The 19,946-nt window shown below is 37.0% G+C and overlaps 1 protein-coding gene across 4 annotated transcripts in view; it reads left to right on the top strand.

Moving 5' to 3' along the window:
- The window catches only part of Gas2 (growth arrest specific 2), a 123,825-nt gene that overhangs the window by 59,104 nt on the left and 44,775 nt on the right, over positions 1 to 19,946 (top strand). For all 4 annotated transcript variants that reach the window (XM_063256773.1, XM_023562969.2, XM_013147276.3 and 1 more), the window contains 3 exons: positions 665 to 728; positions 8,144 to 8,285; positions 14,205 to 14,312. In XM_063256773.1, the coding sequence (XP_063112843.1) occupies positions 665 to 728; positions 8,144 to 8,285; positions 14,205 to 14,312 (314 nt within the window). The remainder of the gene's footprint in view (positions 1 to 664; positions 729 to 8,143; positions 8,286 to 14,204; positions 14,313 to 19,946) is intronic.

Genomic DNA, 19,946 nt, shown 5'->3' with positions numbered 1-19,946 from the left:
AGATTAACAAATAATCAAATCAAATATATTGGAATAGAAATTCAAAGAAGTCCTCTGACTCACTGATTTGATGGAAAGAGGTAGCTGATGGTACCCTGTCAAGTGTTGGCAGAATGCATCCAGGTGAAACTGACTTTAAAGTACTATTCCATTAGATTCGATTAAGAGAAGAAGACATCTAATTTCAGGGTCTCACTAACCATAGCACCCAAAGAACTGTGGTCTATTCTGATTCATTGCATTATTTCTGCTAAAATTGCCAGGGAAGTACAGACCTGAGATATTTAAAAGTCCAATGTTTGTTCCATTGTCTTGCGTGTGTTGTGTGTTTTAAAGTAATCATTGATGTCATGATTACAACTCCATATGTAACCAATATTGACTTGAGCTAATTAAAGAAAGTATTTTCAGGATGAAAATTATGGGGAGAATTTATGAGCCTAGTAGCTTTGGGGAAGGATGGTAGGCAGGGTTCCTATATCTACATAATTCCTTCGGTACAGCTCAGCTTACTGGGGAGTAGGGTGGGCCTTGGATTAATATCAGAAGGCAAACTAGGTCTGGTACTGGAACAGTGAGGAACTGGGGTGAAGGGTGATCCCCAAGCCACCTCGCAGCCCTTTCTGTTGTAAAGGTGTTTATTCACATCTTTCTTGTCTTCCAGTCCTCCACAAGCAACCAAGAGAAGTGTGTCTCTGTTTGCTGGAACTGGGCCGGATTGCAGCCAGGTAGGTGAAGCTACTGCTGCTGGGTCAAGAAATATCTCATCTCTGTTTCCAAGCAAGTGAGAAGGTGAATGGCTTTACTTGACTGCCATTTAACTTGGATGCTGAGGAGCTTCTTATTTAAATATGATTGCTATGAACATCGTGGAGGCAGTTATTCAAACTACAAGTGTGTTAGGGATGTTTTTAGCATCATGATCTTGTCAAAGCACTATATCTAAGCAGATGCTAATAGCTTTTAATCAATCTCATTTCCCTTTAAACGTTTTCCTAGAGGGTATGAAAGTGGATTTTGTACATACAATTTTCTGACTCTCTTTAAGTCTATTTCCACCCTCTCTGCCTTCTTCTTCCTTCACACCCTTGCTTTCTGTTTATTTAATAATTTTCAACTTCCTTTTCCTCAAATCCTGCATGGAACACCTCACCCCTCAGACTTTTAGTTTCTACTTCTAAATGAAGAGATGGTTTTAAAATTATTCTATTTTTCTTAAAGGAAGTCTTACATAGAAACATATGTGAAAACTTTTTTTTCCTAGAAGAAGAAAAACAAAAATAATTTTAGCTAAATTAATAGTGAAAGCGACCTTATAGCTCAGGGAACTTGTTTTGGTTTCATGTGTTCCCACTTATTATTTCATAAAACAATAGACAGGGCGACTGGTAGTTCTATGAAAACCAAAGAGTAAGAAATAAATATATAAATATTTGAGAAGCTCTTGATCCGGAATAAAAATTCAGAATTAATTAGGGGCTTTCTGACTGATATCTTACCATCCTCAGATGAACCAGGATAATGCAGTAAGACAGCAGTAGTAATGTGTTCTTAAACTGGGAATTAATGTAGAAAATCACAGGAAAAGTACAATGAATGGATGTGAAAAAATTACTGCATACTTAGAAAGCCAACTGTCAATGCACTGACCATTTTTCCTCTCACGATCCAATAGAAAATTAGAACCTGTACTGAGGAGCAATTTCCAATTCTTTAAATTATTATTGTCATTATAATTTTAGTGAACTGTATGTCAAATGTAAATTTCATTTTACCCCAGAGATTGAACTGAGAGACACTGCTTTAGTATTTTTTAGTTCATATTAAATATTGCTGAAAATTATCAACATGGAATAGATATAAACCTACTGTGTGGTATTTGGGGATTTCCCCACCGTACCACAAAGTCATCACGGTGTCGGCCTCAGAGAGAATCACAGCTCCAGCTCCTGGTCCCTGCTGCTGCCTAGGGCACTGTTGTCCTCAGCACTGTCCCATGCTTGAGTTCTGTGCTAGAGCAGGACAAGGTTCTGCTGCTCCCAGGCCCTGCCCCAGCCCTCTGCCCCAGCCCTTAGGGCTTTGGGCCTCCAGGAAGAACAGACTGAGTCAGCAGAACCGAGGACCTGGAATGGAAGCTCTCCCCTAAGAAAAAGAAAGTTAGCAGGGAGGAGCAGGCACAAAGGCAGATCGCAGCGGGTAAGCTACTGCACCTGAAAGGCTCCCATGAGAGAAGCAGAAGTGTGGAGTAGCCTAGGACCTTCTGAGTGTTGTCTGCTGTGATTAGGCCCTGAGCTAAGCATAGCTGCTGCTTCATTCACTGCAGTAGGTGATCAACTAAGCAAAGCCTTTCTGAAGGTTTCAAGGTAAACGGAGAGAGTTGGGCTGTCTCCTGATTCACTTGGAATTTGTCATTTCCCAATCATTTACTTCTTAATTATTTGCCTGCCTCCTAGGCATAATTTTATTTGGTAACTATACATTTTATTACGCAAACTCTGCTGAGGGAGGAAAACTTTCAATGATGGCTGAGAAATCAAAGGGGAAATCAGGTTAATCAACAGAAGGAGAAACGTCTTTCATAATCATGTTGCTTCCGACTTGGGCTTCAATTGTCCTTTGCTGTAAGAGATAAAGCAAATTAAAAGGAATGGAGAGGAATTCCACTGGGCTTGTCAGTTGTAAGATGAAATACCATCTGCAGAATTCTCTTCATCATGAAAAACTTGAAAATTGTCACTATTCCAGGCTACCCCATGTCTGACCACATTTTGTGGCCATGAAAAAAAGAACATGTCATAAAAAAGTACCGATATGATGGTGGGATTAAGTAAAGGCCAAGAGAACCCTTACATTCCACATTTATTTCGTGATGTTTGCTTTTTATCTTCCTCACGCATTTGAGTGTGAAGAAGTATTGCCTACTTTTCAATGAGAAAAGAAAATAAGTTGTTATCTTAGTCAAGGTGTTACTTTTTTACTGTGGACAGCATGAGGCTGGATAATTGAAAATCAGTGAGATGGCCTGAGCACTGAAGTAGAATTCATTGCCTGTGTAAGTTTCTCTCTGAATATATTTCAAGGTTTTTTTTTTTATTTGATGAAATTTCAATTGTACTTTACAAACAAGAGCTCAATAAAATCAAATTTCACTAAGAAACTCTTGTGTTAAAGCCCAGTAGTTGGGGCAGGGGATATAGCTCAGTGGCACAGTGTCTGCCTAACAAGCACAAGGTCCTGAGTTCCAGTCCAGCCACCAACCACAGTTGTAATGTTACTTCTAAATTTCGCCTTGGATGTATCTGTGTCCATATGCTTGTAGGTTTGCTTCACCCTCCCCAAGCTCCTCTACAGAGTATTACACTGCTGAATAAATTAAAACAGTGAAAACTAGATGGGATTTGGAAGAGCTCTCAAGAATCACAATATTAATTTATAAATAGAACAGATGAGTTTTGATGTTTAAAAAAAGTCCTCAGTGAAATTTTATGAGAATTGTGTTTTTTAACCACTGATATTGGATGCTTTCTTGTATTTTGCTCTCAGTATTTATTTCTCCACATTTCATGAATATCATCTTAAACACATCAACATGGCTTCAGAACTGGTTTCCAGGAGTTTTGTGACTCTCTGAGCTGCAAGATGGGAGACATAATACTTACTTTAATTCCCATTGGTAAAATTTTTAAGTTCAACTAATAGAGCCATCATTACTGGAGAGTGGCATCTCTGCTAGTTTCAGAAATATGTCAGTTTCAAAATGTAAATAAGTATCAGTCTCATGAAAAATAAGATACTCAGCAAAAGCAACTCAGTAAGACCTCAAATTTTAATAAAAGTATTTTGACATTCATCTCCAGAAACAGAAAAAAAAAAGTTCCTAGAAATAGTTTTACAGGCTGACTGCAGATTCGAGATTATTTTGATAAAAAAATGAAAAATTCTGTTTAGTAGTTTGGTGCCATAATCAAGCATCAAACTGACAGTCAAACTGTGATTTTTGAGTGCTACTTTGATTTGGAGAACAACAGATGACTGAAAAGAAAATCCTATGTGAGCATTTCCTTTAATCTTTGGTTTCAATCCCTGGTCTATTGAAGAAAAGCATTATTTAAATGAAGAGTATTCTTATAGCAAGACTATTGATTATTCATCTTTTTTAAAGAATTTGAATTAACTTCTAAGAATTTCATATACCTCACATGGTCAAAATTTTTTCTAAACATAAATGTGTCTTGAAATTGCTTCAAAATAGGTGATAAATTGGGCAAAAGAGAATTTGTGAGAATCTATACACTGATACCTGCTTTAAAAAGAATTTGTCCACAAAATTCAATTGTCTACAAAAATTTGTCCTTTGAACACTAATAAAATATATTCCACATTTTTTCTTTGTTTCAAAACTGCAGTCTACTGAAGACTATTAAGTATGTTGTGTAAATCCTTTGGTCCCCAGTTTGAGGATCATACAGATCAGCCTCAAAAGTCATGAGAAATCCATTCGTAGAATTTCATCAGAAAGTTGTTAATCAAGAAAGTCTTTCTCTAACACTTTACTATTTTTAATGGCACAAAAATAAATACTTTCCCAGTGTATTTGTCCTAATTTTTATACGATTGAGGTCCATAGGAATGAGATTTTTGTTTGTTTGTTTACATAGATTTAACCTTTCTGGGATCATTAGTTTAACTTTTACTCAGCTGGAGAACAATAGACCCTCCCTTCTATAGCACTAAAGATTTGTAGTTGGAACAGGATGGACAAGATAAATTTGTGAAAACCTTGCAGACAAAATAGAAACATGAAGTCCGGAGCTAATCATGGACAGGAGAGTGTGACAGCCTTTTTGGAGAACAGAAAACAGTTTCATTTGGTGGCTAACTTGGCTTGCAGGTGCGGGTCTTCAACCCTAGGGGAATTTCATGATTTACAGCCTGTTGACAACGCCAGACAGACAGGAAGCCAATGAATCGTATTTAAGTGTGCATTTTGGGGCTGGCTAACTATATCTGAGGCAGCTTGAAGTATTCAAAAGCCAATATAAGCAGAGATTTGGGGCTTAGGGTTGCTTTTCTATGTTTAGTGGCATAGCTAATTTTCAGCATTTCCAGATAAAGAAAAATCTCCAGAGGCAAAGATTTTCCATGTGTGACTTTGGTACCGATTTTATTCAAACCCAGTCGGCTTTGTTTGTGTTGGACACAGAATCAAGCCTGTTGTTACATTAAGAGCATGCATAGTATTATTTGACTTCATAAAAAGGCTAAAACTTGTGCAACTTAGGTGGCTCGTGTCCACCAACAATTACAAATGAAATCATATTTTCCCTTGGCTTAATGTAAACCTGCAAATACAGTATTTTCCCTGGTGACTGACTGTGGGTTGGCTGTGAATTGTGTGTTAAATTGCTCGAGCCTCATTACCAAGTTTACATTATTCTCTTAAGAATATAAGCAAAACAACCTTCTATACCTTCATGGAACTAAGAATCCACAGAAGTAGAGAGATTGGAAAAGGGGTTCAGTCTCAGGGGTTGTGCTATGTGTTAGATACTACATTGGGCATGTACTATATGCTATGGTAATTTCTTGGGATGCTGTTAAAATACAGAAATTTGAACTTGCTTTTTGAATTGAAATACAACTAAAGCTCAGAAATAGCGTGTGTCACAACACCCAGCAGTACCAGATGCGTGGAAGATTTTCAGCAGCTGTTACTTTGCTAACTTTCCTCCTCCTTTCTTTCTCCACTGCTACAACAGATTTCAAGGGTATTTTTACCTATTCTTTCCTGATAGAAAATAGACTTTAGAGCCTAATTCATTTCTCCAATTAAGAAGTAGGTTAGTGATCTTATCAGTTCAAGTATACATCAAAGCAGGATAATAAGCAGACAGTATCTTCATGGGAGCACTATTGGTTCTTATCTGTGGTGATAAGAGCTATATAGAGTTTAGCATAACTAATGATTACTCACATATTTTCTTTAAAAATCGTTAGTTTTGGACAGGGCTAGCGGTCTTTTAGAACCATTGCTTTTTTTTCTTGGCAGACCATTTTTTTACTTTCAAAGGTGATATGTTTTATTAAAGTGATATATGCATTTAGGAATCCAAAGCTATGACATTGGGTTCACATTTGAAACCTGATATCATGGTTATATGATAATGAAGAAGCTTTGAAGAATTTATATAGTAGCTGTGAGGTGCCTACTATGTGCTAGCACTGATGGCAGATGCCACAGACAGACAGTGGTCTCTACTACCATTAGTTTTCAGTCTAGCACATGCTTCCAGGAATGTCTCAAAACTTTGTTAATACATGCAAAAGGTTAGACGTATGACCAATGCTGGCTTGGTTTTCATAGCTAATGGCTTCTCATTATGGAGTGAAAGTTACTCCAAAAGCCAGAAGTTGTCCCCAGAATGGTGATTTTTTTAGTTGAACTATGCCAGCGTGAGCTATTTTTTACTGACTTCTAATATAATTTACCAGTTCTCATAGGGCATCTATGTAAATTCTGAGGAAAATAGAAAACAAAATTAAAGAATATCAGATAAATATCGGACATCACTTTCATAACTGAAAAGGTCCAAGTTGAGCTCTAGACTTAGATGAGTTAATGCTCTAATCACAAGCAAAGATGAATCAGGGTGGGAGTCCTGTGAAGCGATTCCAGTGTATAACTTGCTCCCTAGAAGAAAAAGGTAAGCTGACTCAGACACACTCAGATTATACAGATCCTTTCATTTCACTATGGATCAGGGAGTAATGAATCAGAAAACCCAGAAATTAAATGAATCAAGACGCTCTCTAAGAACAAACCACCAAGAGTACTGCTTCCTCATTGACATTTGCATGAGGCTTGTGTTCAGTGATGCCAATTAAAATAACAAACCATTCAAATAAAACAAAAGTTAAAATTTTACATTTAACAATGCTTTAACACAGTATTCAGTCAAAGGTACAGACTGCTTGTTTTGTATATTATCTGTAACATATTTTTAATCTCCAAATGACTGTTTCCTCCTTTCTAATAAAGTCACTGGAGGAAAATGCCAAGGAAAATTGACTCCAGCTCTGAAATAAAACAAACAACAACAGAAAAATCCTCTGAATTTAAGTCCTTATTCTGCTCTTATCTATTTATTTGCCTTCTTGGAAAGTATATTCTTACCTGTTACAGTGAAAGAGAATAACGAGGTGACCCCAAAAGTCATTCACAATTCACAGTTCTAGAATCATCTTTGCCTTCCTCTGCCTGCGTGCAGCTGGTCAACGTGCCTGGGAAACTAAAACCTAGCTCTAAGTTTATCTTAAGAAGTATATGATTAGGAACGAGACAAAGCTGAGGGCAAGTGCGTGTCTCTTTTCAATTCCTGTATCACTTTTAATTAAGGAATCACGATTGTTCACACTGCTGTTATTACACAGTGATGGGTTTATTGTGAGAAGCAGGCAGAGGCATGGATCCTAATCATCCCCAATCATCCCCACCTTTTCTTTCCATTCCTCTCCTATGGGCCTCTTCCCCACCTCCTGGTTACCGTCCTTGCTTCTTCCCAGTCCCCAGCTAGTTTTTTGTTTTTAATACAATTTCCAATTCCACCCATTTTCCTCCAGATCCCAACTCCATTCTTCTTTATGGCTGAGTAATACCCCATTATATTTATATCTCATATTTTCTTCTTCCATTTGCCTGTTCACAGGTATCTAGGCTGTTTATACAGCTAAGTATTATGAATTGTGCTACTTTTCTCCATACTTAACAAACTTGTGTTCAAAATGGAATTTAATTGCAGTACAAATACTGTCAAAGCTGCTCACTGTGTAAACTCAGGATAAATATCTCAATTATTCATGTTGTTGACCCATTCATGTATTGAATTGACTTAAATCGTTCAAACTTTATTTTATCATGTGGTCCTATTCATGTGCACATCTATGCATGTATATGCACAAAGCAAGCATATGTTTTTCTTTGGTTTATAGGATGCTAATTTGAAATCTTACTTTTTCACTACCTGACATAGTTAGTATTATTTTGAAGGCAACAGTTTCCTCCAGTGGTGCTCAAAATCCAATGCAATGTGTGGTCACATCATGATGAGTTACGCATGCGTATTGACCTGATACTATTTTAAAGGTATGGTGTGGAGCCTCCTGGGTTGATAAAATTGGAAAAAGAAATTGAACAAGAAGAAACGCTTTCTGCTCCTTCTCCCTCACCTTCTCCGTCATCAAAGTCTCCTGGCAAAAAGAGTACAGGAAACTTGCTGGATGATGCTGTAAGTAAAATTGGTCAGAATCCTCACCAGAAATTCCTTTTCTTCCAGCTACAAAGCGTATTCTGTGCAACTTCCTATCAATCTGATTTTATCTTTCTTCAGTTTTCTTGAAATTGATTTGAAACCCCCATGACAAAGCTTGTAGGTTTACAGTTCATTTTGAAGTTCAAAATTGAATCCATCTTTTGTAATAAAAGGCTACTTGATTCTGTGGAGTAGTATCTAAAATTTTAGGAAAATAAGTCAACAACTTAAAAATGTTATTTGAGAACACTTAAGCTTCACTGTTACTGGTTCAGGATTCCCCTTTTTTTTATAGATAAGAAACCAAAGGCCCAAAATCTTGATGGATGTTAAAAAAAAGCAAGTAAAACATTTGACAGAGAAGATAACTGTTTTTTTATTGACTGTCTTCTATCAGCCAGTCTATCATTGTTTTACCCAGAGCTCTCCTGTCTGAAAGTCAGGTTTCTTAGTTGAACAAATGGAATCTTAGAAGTTGTGTAAGTTGATTAGAGAAGTTTAGATTCCAATAGAATTCTATCAACCTCTCTGAGGTTTCTCCAAGGAACTCTTTGAGTCACAGTTACGGGATATTTTCATAATACCCTTGTCATCACAATAAGCGCTCTCTAGGTATAACAGCAAACAGGATAAATTAAAATTCTGAAAGTCCTGCTGTTGTCTGTTCTTCACTGTTTGATTATGATTATTACCATGTTTGATTATATGCATGCTCATTCCCATGTACACTCATATTTTCAGTGCAACTGTAAAAATACTAGTGAGGATGATAAATCATTAGTGCCTGAGATGGTGCTGATGTGACATTTTAATTTATGGACTTTTGATTGCAATTCAATTTTACAGGAAATGATAATGCCAGAGACATTAGATCAAAGCAGGCTCTGCATTCCTGCAAAGACCCAAGAGACTAACAGCAGCCCTGAGCCAGCTCTACAGAGATGGCAGAGAATCAGGCCTGCTGCTCCCTACCTGGGGTTTCTTTCTCTAGATCTGAGCTGAAAAGAGGTGGGGAAATGACTGATGGATGTGATATTTTGGAGAAAGAGAGAGGGAGAATGTCTCCGTCTTTGCATCTTTTCTTTTTCTCCATGACTACATTGCAGATTTAGGTGAGCAGGCACATAACAGTTAGTCCAAACAATTAAGAGCTCCCATTTCTGATGAAGACAGCAAACTTAAACTTAGCCCAACATCAGGGTAGCAGCACCAATACTATTTTAATTTAATTTATTTTGGCTGACTGGAAAGTTCCTTCAGGATATAAAGGCCACAAAATGATGTTAAAGGCCTTTTAAGGATCAGTCACACATTGTGCAAAGAAATTAAATGACATTGCACCAACAGCTGATAATGGTACATTATTTATGAATCAATAAAAAATAAGTTTTCCTGTCCTTCCTTATACTTGCTATAGGTGAAGCTGTCCCTTTAGTCTTTCCCTTATCAATGAATTTGCTCACCTGTTACCCCTGTTGTAAGTACTTTTCCTCGCAGCTCTACCTCTGGCCACATTCTTAAAGTCTTGGGAGCTGGCTTCCACATCACTGAAGCCTGTGTGTCACCGTTTCCCTCCTCAGGAACCAGTCACTGAATCAAATAACTTTTTGAGTCCTCAAATCTCGACAGTTCTTCTTGGCCTTTGACATGGTTGATCATTGGATGCTTGAAATTCTCTACAAAAATCCCTGGACTCAGATCCAATTAAGTCTCTCAGGGGATGCCCCCCACAGCCCTCTTTAAAACCCAAGGCCACCAACATGTCCCATCAGCCCTTAGTCCACAGAGGGTTTCCCACATTGTGGTAGAGACATTATTACTTTGTTACCATCCTTCTGACTTCTGCTTTTAAATTTACTTTGAAATACCTTTTTATATTTCAAGATTCAGGTTGCATTAGCTTCTGAATAAAGCTTTTCTTGGAATTCCTCATCCAGGTCAAATTGCAGATTACTCCTTGTCACTTTAAGAATTTTGTATATATTAAAGGAGCTCTTTATTTATCTTATTGGGCACAAAAACATATTGCTAACAAAGTGAAGTCCTATTTTTCAAAAACAAAGACCATATTTTGCTAATCTATATCTATTTAATGCCATCTTTGTTGTCTACATTATCAGTGTAAGTAATTAAGGTTTAAAGAGCTCACTGTCTTTTGCTGGTTTGGTCATGTACTTTGGAAATGCATGCACTTTTAAGGCCTCTTCACGCTTTTCAGAGAAAAGAGATGCTTCCACTTGAAGCCTCTTATGTGAACCAGGGAGTTGTCACTCGAATGGCTCCCACTTTTACCAGTTCGCCTCGCGTCCTTTATCCTAGATTAGGGGAGAAAAAAAAGAGGGAAAAAAAAGAGGATCAGAAGGTAGTGAAACAGCTATGCAAAGGACTTGTGGGAGGCTTTATCGATGCTGTAATTCAGCCAAAGCTGTCTGAGATGCAGGCTTTCTGTAGATCACAAGGCAGTAACTGTGTCACTGCCCCCAGGTCTAAGGTCTCTTTTCCCAGCTGGAAACAGTGGTGGTCACTGCACAAAGCATTACGCTCTCTTTAAGAGAGAACATCATCTCTAGTGTAGGTGAGGGGTTTTACTAAATGTGAGAAATGTGCAAAGTCTATTTCTCTACCACTGCCATCCAGAATACTATGTCCTGTAAGTCTTCAGCATTTTTCCAGGAATGCATAACCAAACACCATGACCAACAGACACTCCACAGGGTGAAGCATCCTATGGTTAGGTCAGCTCGAGAAACACAACTCACCTCAGTTGCCCCCTGGAGTTTGGAAATGCGCTTTGGCACATCAGAGGCCCTTTTGAGTTCAGTAATAAGATTCTTGTTTAACCTGGAATTTTCCAAATATATTTGAGCATTGAAGTCTCTGACAGTCTCCCTCATCCTATATTAGGGAAAACTGAACTGGATAGTTCACATTCTGTTTAAGTTATAGTTTTTCATGGAAGGGCTTATTTCAGAGACAGTAGAACAGAGAAAAGTAATTTGAATCTCACTAATGACTTGAATCAGAGCTTCGTTTGTTTAATATAGAAAGGGTGCCATTTAACTCTCACCACATACGAGGCGTGCATAGACCTGAGAGTTTAACTTGGTGTACCCTGATACGTGTTTCAAAATATGGGTATAAAATACAGATTGTCTGCAGAATTCCTCTGTGTACACAATACTGATACACTGATCGAGTGTACAAATAGCTTCAACCATGAAAAGAGAGGTGATGGTGATGTGAAAGATTAAAGAAAGCAAAGGGAAAAAGAAGAAAGGAGAAAAGAGAAAGCAAGGGAAGGAACCTGGTGTTCAGCAAGCAGCTTCAGGAATGACTGCCAGATTTGCAACTTTCAGTGCTCCATCGCATTTTCTGGCTTGATACTCAAGGGAATACTGAGGGGGGAAGAAGAACAGGTGACCTTTCCCGTGGATAATACAACAACCCAGCTTCTTTAATCAAGATATCACCAAAGAAGCACAGTGGAGCCATTCATCTTAATGTATTCCCTAGATGTTCCAATAGGGCGATTCAGCTATGATAAATCCTGGGGTCCGGTTTAGTCCTTTTCTTTGTATTCCCTCGTGCTGAGCTGGTTCCCACACAGTGAGCTGAATAGGGGTCTAAGAATCCATTCTTACTTTCTTCCTCTTCGCCGTCCACTTCCTCCGTCTGGGAATGAGAGACAGTATGATTCGGAGTGATCAGGCTCTTCTTGAAATCCTATTTCAGTGGAAAACTGGCTGAAATACAGAACCCTGCCAGACTGACTGATCCCCAGGTAACATAAGAACCAAAGATGTCATCCGGCCTCTGTCTACTTAACAATGGGCTTCCACTGCCCACGCTTTCATTTCTGCCTCCTCCTCTCCTACGACAAAAATGGCCTTGCTTTTGAAACTCAAGTCCATTTTCAGAGTGACAAAGCCATTAGAAAAGGACAGGCCTCTTGAGAGTATTCCTTGTGCTTTGATTCATTTGAAACCGATAGTTTCTGTGTAGGCAAATGGTGCGAGGGGACAGTGTCATTTCTTAGACACCGAACTGCTTGGACAGCAAGTTAATGTCTGCTTAGTAAACTGTGAGGAGCACTGTGCTCGTGGTCATGATGTTTAAATTTCATATCTCACGTCCTGTGCTTTTGGAGCCTCTGTCTGATTTTCTTCTGCGTGACCCATGTTTTCTTCCTTTGCTTTCCCCTGCTTCCCTTGATCTTTGTTTTAATCATAGTTGCATTTATTGTAGTGGAAAGGCTAGCAGTGCCACTTATAGCAATGGTAGAAATGTATATGTACACACACACACATCTGTAACATGTTTAATTAATAAGGACAGAGATACACAGAAACACCAAAAACAGCACACACAGACACAGCCATTGATTTTATGAGCACCACTGCCTATCCAATGAGATTCCTCACTATTGTCTTAGTGTCATCATAGATATAAGGGATACTTAATAATATCCTTTCAAAAGCTCTCCAGGACCATGTCCTGTATTAGTAGGGTGAGTGGGCCATGCATCTGTGGCCCTAGTGTGACATGGTAAGAAAGATGACTGGGACTCAGATTCTCCGTCATTAACTCAGTGACAGGCAGTGCCCTGGTTTTTCTTCAGGTTCGTTTGCTGTGTGTGTCATAAATGAACAACTCCATTGTGGCTGAATGGTAGACTATATATTTAGGTATACAACATTTTATCCATTGATCCATGGATGGTCAGTGAGGCTTGGATATTAAGAGTAATGAATGCTTCAGTAAAATGGAAGTGAACGGACCTCTTTGACAGTGATTCCTTTCCTGTATCTAGGAAGGTAGTAATGGTCTTTTTAATATTTCGCAGAACATCCATGCTATCTTCCACATGGAGATATATTCCTTCTAAAAAGTATAAAGTTCCTTTGTTCTTTCTCTCTGACAACTTGCAGAATAATTTGGCAGAGAAAAATATAGGCTAAACTGCACAGGATCTAGATTTGTTCTATTTAGTGTCTCAAAAACAAGCTGCAGACTGTGTACAGCCTCCCATGGAAACTTCTTTTTGAAACACAGATTATTGTTTTAGGTTGGAGAGTTGATTCAATAAGGAAGGATCATTATGAAACCTGAAATCAGGAAAATCATACACAAAGTTTCATTTCTAAAACCACCAACTGCTACATTATCTTCTGATGCTATTATATTTGACAGTATTATAAGCATTGTGCAATATCATTTAGATTATGTATTTTAAAGAGTAAAGAAAATAGGTGTACATCATGCAAAAATTTGACATTCAAGCCTAAATTTCATAAGATGCAGAAAAATTCCATGATTTGACCATAGAAGGAGAATGGGGTAGGTGGAAGTCACTAAAATGAGTGAATTGTAGGGCAAATCTAAGTCAAAGAGAGAAGACATCTTAGAAAATATCTTAGCATTCAAAAGAAGATGAAACATAGGACTCATTTAAGAAAATTATTGCTCCCTTATTTTGACTATGAGTTAGGTTAATGTAGTTAAATTGTACCAAGGAAACACATAATCTATGTTTTACCAGTATTCATTCTAAGCTAATTTGCAGTCTATGTAACATACAAACACTTGCTTGCAGTTATCCATAGACTGCCCTGGTCAGTACAGTGTGTGTGATCCTTTAGTTGTCCAGAAACAGGATCCCAGCTCATTATTCCTATGATCTCGATTGGTTAATCTGTTGGCACTATCACCATCATCTTTGAGCATCAGGACTTGCCCTTTGCATTGTTATGAGAGACGGTCTTATGTTCATGTCATGTCCAGAGCTATAGCCAAGGTTAAAGACACTGATGATGGGGACTTGGGAATCTGTGGGTGGAGGACTCCCCGACCCAAAGCCTGATAAAGGAACATGAACAGCTTGCTCTTGGATTTTAGGTGAAGCGAATTTCGGAGGATCCTCCTTGCAAGTGTCCAAGCAAGTTCTGCGTGGAGCGGCTCTCCCAGGGGAGATACCGAGTGGGAGAGAAGATTCTCTTCATCAGGGTAAAGTCTCACTTTTACTTCCCATCTTGTTGTTTTAGGAGGGTATTCAGGACTTGGGAAAATATGATGAGAAATATAATAAAAAGCTCAGCAGAAATTTCCTTATATAGTTACAGTAGGGATGAAGCATAAAGCATGAAGTTTTTAAAAAAGTAGTATGCACAATCATGGATTACTGAGGACTAAATAAATACAATTATATTTTCTGCATTTACACAAACATTTAAAGAGATAGTGGGGTCAAATACAATAAAGAAAAGAATATTCACTTTTGTGTAAGCATTTAGTTTCAAAAGGACGGCCCTGGCCTCCTCTCCTGTATGGGGAACAGGAACAGCATTGTTCCCTGCTTTTCCGTGCCTTGTGTTATGGAAATGATCATCCTATTGGCTCTGGGCACCTTTTGGAATTTTCCAAGGTGGTTTTTTCAAGAAGTATATGTGAGAGGAAGGAGAGCTTTATTACAGTGACTCATTTCTTATGGAGTCTTCTGAGTTAGAAAAGAGTGCAGACCAATGACTGATTTGTTACTCCCTTGTTCATTTTATAGTGGTCCTGGTTTAAATTCAAATAGTCTTATGTTATAATGGATGGCTTAGTAAAAACAATAGTTCAGGCCTTTCACTGGGAATCTGTTTTGTTAAATATGAAGATAATGAGATTGTGACTTCTGCTAAGACTATCAGTTCCTCTTTTGAAAAATATAAGGAAATCAAAAATGTAGCACTGATACCAGACACCTACAGTAAAAGTATTTTTTCTGCCTGTTTTTGAGTCATTTCCTGAAGAGTAGAGATTACAATTTAAAGGAGCTGTTTCTGTTCTCATTTGAGTGAATTAGGTACCCCTTGCTTATTATTTACAGAGCAGAATGATTTGAATGTGTGAATCTAGTGCAATCAGTGAACATTTCTAAAATAGTCAAGTCTCTTTTGTGAATCAATGGAAATTTTGTTGCTGAAACATCTTCTTAATTTCAACTTTTACCTGAAAATTATTTGTATGACAGATCTTTTTAATGGCTGTGACACATGAATGTGAAGAACCATTTTATCATCATTTACCTTTAAAACATAACAATATCAATCATTGTGTATTTTGACCTAATTTTAAGTCAGAGTTTACAGATTTTTTTTGATTTCCAGGACATAATTGCTCCTCTGCTGTGAAATGCCAGCCAAAGGGCTATAAGAATATTACTTTAGATGTTGAGAATAAATATGGGTAAATAGTCTCACTAAGAAACAAAATTTCCTGAGGTGCCTATTTTGTTATTGTTGTTCTTTATTGAAAAAATAACATATTTTTTAGGCTTAGCTGCTTGCTTTCACTTCACCACATTAAATAATGATGAGTTAGAATCTCCATGGATGGTTTAAAATTCTACCAGACTGACCGTTCTCAGGAGAGTCAGTCTCCCTCTGAATACTGGCTCTAGAGCCTAGAATCTTTATTCATTTTATAAAGGTTCTTTTTAAAATAGAAATGTTAATAAACACATGCTTAATAAGTTAGATGGTTTTCTTTTTTCATGTAACCTCGTATCTTCAGGGAAAGTACACATTACATGAGTTTATGAATCAGCAACTTGTTAACGATTGTCATTGTGTTCCAGTGCATTATGAGGAGCTGGCGTTTACTTCTGAAAAGACCTCAGAGTACTGAATTGATTTTTAAACTATCTTAAGGTTGCTGTTGCCAATACATGATTAACTGTGTTGTTTTGGACAACTGTGTTAAATAATAAGCCCCTGTAGTTAAGTTCCCACCCACAGTAAAAGGATGATCACCTCTCCATCTTTAAAACAGCTCTATATTTTTTGTTTGCACTTTATGTCATACTTTAAAATTTGTTGTGTTTTTTAAAAAATGACACTTATATGGTCATAGTCACCTGGCTATGCTTATCTGTATTGGGTCTATAAAAAACACAGACAACAAAATGTGCAAGGTCTTCACATTTGTCCCCTAGATTTCTGCCCACCGAGGCAATAGTCACCCTGGACCTGTCCAGTGCAAAAACAAAGTGGGGCCCTTTAAGCATATTAGGACTATTAGCTTTACTCTTAAACACAATTATCACCACACTGACTTCCAAAGAACAACCCCTCTGAAAGTCACACGCAAGCCCATTTCTAACAGTTATGCTTGATTCACTCCTCTTCCTGTAAGCCAGACCTGGCACTGTTAGCCTGAATCCAACCTGTTTATTGTTGTATGATTAAGTATGTGTGTGGACATACTTTCTCTTTGTACATCTAAACAACGATGAGAGGTCAAAATCACAAAACTGTAAAACCGTGTACAGATTTTAGCAAAAGATTTAGAAAGGTATTGTCTGTATAGGGTAAGTTTGTGAAGCCTATGCTTTACCTTTTGATTTCTAGAAACTAATGTAAGGTGAAACAGTTCTGCTAAATCTGAAATGTATTTACATGCAGATGATCACATTTGCCTGCATAAATACATTTCCACTTATAGGAAAGGAATTAATCTCCATCCAAATATATATATATATATATATATATATATATATATATAACCTTTGGAGGCTTTTTACTTTACTTTTATGCAAATGTCCTAAAAATTCTGCACAGGGGAATTTTTATTGTTATTGTTGTTGTTGTTACTCAATCAAACACAATTTCCAAAAGCCAGGCTTTAACCCATATTTTTCACTAAGCAACATTGTTCGTTAAACTATCAAATGTAGCTAATTTGTATCTATATCATGCAGATAAGCACTTACTGTCCTGATAGACTATGTGTATTTCAGTTGGTCTTTGAATTTACATGGTGATGATAAAATCTCCTTACAAATTTCTGCGGTAGCAGAGATTTGAATACTTATAATCAGTCATGATAATGTATCTTTGAAATATACATAAATGGAGCAGTGGTCTAAGGTCTTGATTTCTGGGAGGAGAGAAGCAGGAATTTTTCTCTTGTGCTTTTGCTCATTCAATTAGTTGATACTACCTGGGCTCGAGTATGAAATCATTTGTCAGAAACTGAATCCGAAACTTCAAGATTAGAGCCCAACACCTGGGGTGTAACAAGGGCTCCTATTATTCTGACATGTGCAAAGTTTGAAAATCACTGATCTTTAGAAATAAAATACTCTAAACTAAAGACACTTAACTGTAACACAACATAATTAAAAATCATTTCGTGTTTGCTCATGAAAGAATATTAACACTTAAAAATTATTTTAAAAGTTTTATGTATTGTCGAGAGAAATTGTATAACATAAAATGTTCAGTGGAGAAAATGGGCACTTAAGTTATATTTCCACATAAGATAGCTTCTGTCAAAATGATGTATTATTATAATGAAGATTTAAGAGAACAAGATTAATTGAAAATAGTTTCCAATTGTTGAGATAATATAATTATGAATGAACTAATTTTTTCATTCCATATTTATTTCTTGAGTTTCTTATGATAGTAAACAAGATGAATCAATAGAATTCAGCAGTCTGAAATAGTCACAAAGCTGAAAATAAAAGTCCTTGAAGTTGTTAGTGTAACTAGTTCACTCCTCATTTTAATGGTCTTTTTGCTAAGCATCTCAAGAAAAGTGTAGAATGATTTTACTGCAACTTTTGCAGTATTAGACCTGAGAGGATTTAGCATTTTGTTATGAATTTGGAACATACTTTTCCTCGGATGAAGCACTTATGTTTTCTCCTCTTTACTGTTTTATTTCTCCATTTTGAAAACTCACATGGTTGAAAATTTGCCCTAGGAAAAATGAAAACATTAATCTACGATCTCGATAATATGTTTTCTCTTTGGAGACCTCACCTTCCTTCAGCCACACACTCTGCCTTTCTGTTAATCACTAAAGCTTTCACCACTTGGTTTTCTGTTCTTCTAAGGGCTCAGTATTTATGGACATGGGGATATCCTAATGTGATAAACTGATCTCATCTACTGACTCATGTAGGCAATGGATGCCCATGGCTCCAATGCCTGGGACACCCACAAGGTGACATCTTTACCCTTCGCAGCACTGCTCTTAAGTTATTGCAGAACTTCTGTTAGTGGAATAGGTCGTCAGATAGCCGATTTTATGTGTAGCATTCTTGGGCATTAATATGATGAATGCCTTTTTTTCAGGTGGCTAGAATTTGTCAGTACCATAAAATTGTACTATAAGGCTGTTCAAAATATATGCCAAAGAATAGTTGTTCTGGAAGATACTCAAGACATAGTTTGTAGAGTCACGGTAAAGAGTTTCAGCAGACTTTTATAATGATGTGTGTTACTGACAATCAACTTGGTTCATCTCTTCTAAACTTCTGCTGTATCTCATTACAACTTCTCAAACCTGGGTGGTGTGTAATGTTATTCCCAGCACACATTGAGGAAGGCTGAGGCACATAAGTTGAACATCTTCCCCAAACTGTAAGCTACTTACTGACAGAATCAAGATTCAAATTTAGTTTATCTCCTAAATTTGTACACTTTAGGACTAAATAGTACTAATTTATTTGCCTGGAATTTCTTGGAGGCTTCAATATATTAATATAATCTTAAGATTTCTTGTAGAAAGAATTATACTGTGTAGCATTTTCCACATATTCTTAACCATAGAAATAATGCCTTTCTCATTGTTTATCCAGAGCATTATCCTGGACTAGGAGATCATAAAAACGTATTTGAGAAAGCCATGATAAATCTAAGCAAATTTGAGGAGTAATTGGCAAGAAGAATTATATGGAAGTGAAGGTTTTCCATTTCTTTCTCACAACAGTTAAAACCGAACATTTTAAGATACTAAGAAGAATAATTCAATTTATGCCCCTTTTTGCCATAGGGCTCCACGTAGAAAAGATTATCTCCCAGGAAATGAGTAGGAAACCTTTCAAGAAAGACAACTGAAATTTAGTAAAGGCCATTTTGCCCACATTTTACCTGGTACTTTATGTACATTACCTGACACACTCCTATCTACCAGAGAGTGAGAATATTGCTTATATTCTTTTCTTGTAGGTAATGCAAAATGAAGTCATAAGGATTTAAAGTAAATGATATGATTTTTACAGTCCTGATTCCTCTATCTACAACACATGACATGCCAGGTTTTCTCTTGTGCCAAGTCTATTAAATGCAAAAGTTAATCACCAAATTAGTCTTCTGGAAAGGATTTGTTATATCATATTTAATTTTAGTAAAGTATTTCTTATGCCATATGATGGTGATAGCAATTAGAACAATATTTATGAGGTGTTCTCTGTGTGTGAGGCACTGTCCAAGTGTTCTATATTGTCTGTTACACTTACCATTCAAAGCTAACCAGAACTGTGCATATAGTGTAAGATATGTTGTTATCTATTCTTATACCCCTTTACTAAAGATCAGAGAACATAATTTTCCCTTATTTTCACTATAGGGTTCCTGGATCTTGATAATTGCAGATTTTTTAGAAGCAGATTAAAAATATTATTTTAAGACCTTTTGAAGGAGACCTGCACGTATTAGTAAAACGCCATGAGATTAGATACTAACACTGCCATAGTTTAAGGACATTTCTGCACAGCTTAAGGCATGTGAGGACCTGAAATGCCTAAGGAAAAGACCATGAATAATTTAGCTGGAAATCAGTAAAGAGATTTGCATTGCCATGGAA

This window comes from Cavia porcellus, unplaced genomic scaffold, assembly GCF_034190915.1.
Source record: "Cavia porcellus strain 051 isolate PalLab524CR breed Dunkin Hartley unplaced genomic scaffold, mCavPor4.1 scaffold_9, whole genome shotgun sequence".
NCBI lineage: Eukaryota > Metazoa > Chordata > Mammalia > Rodentia > Caviidae > Cavia > Cavia porcellus.
This window is presented reverse-complemented; position numbering and strand designations above follow the sequence as displayed.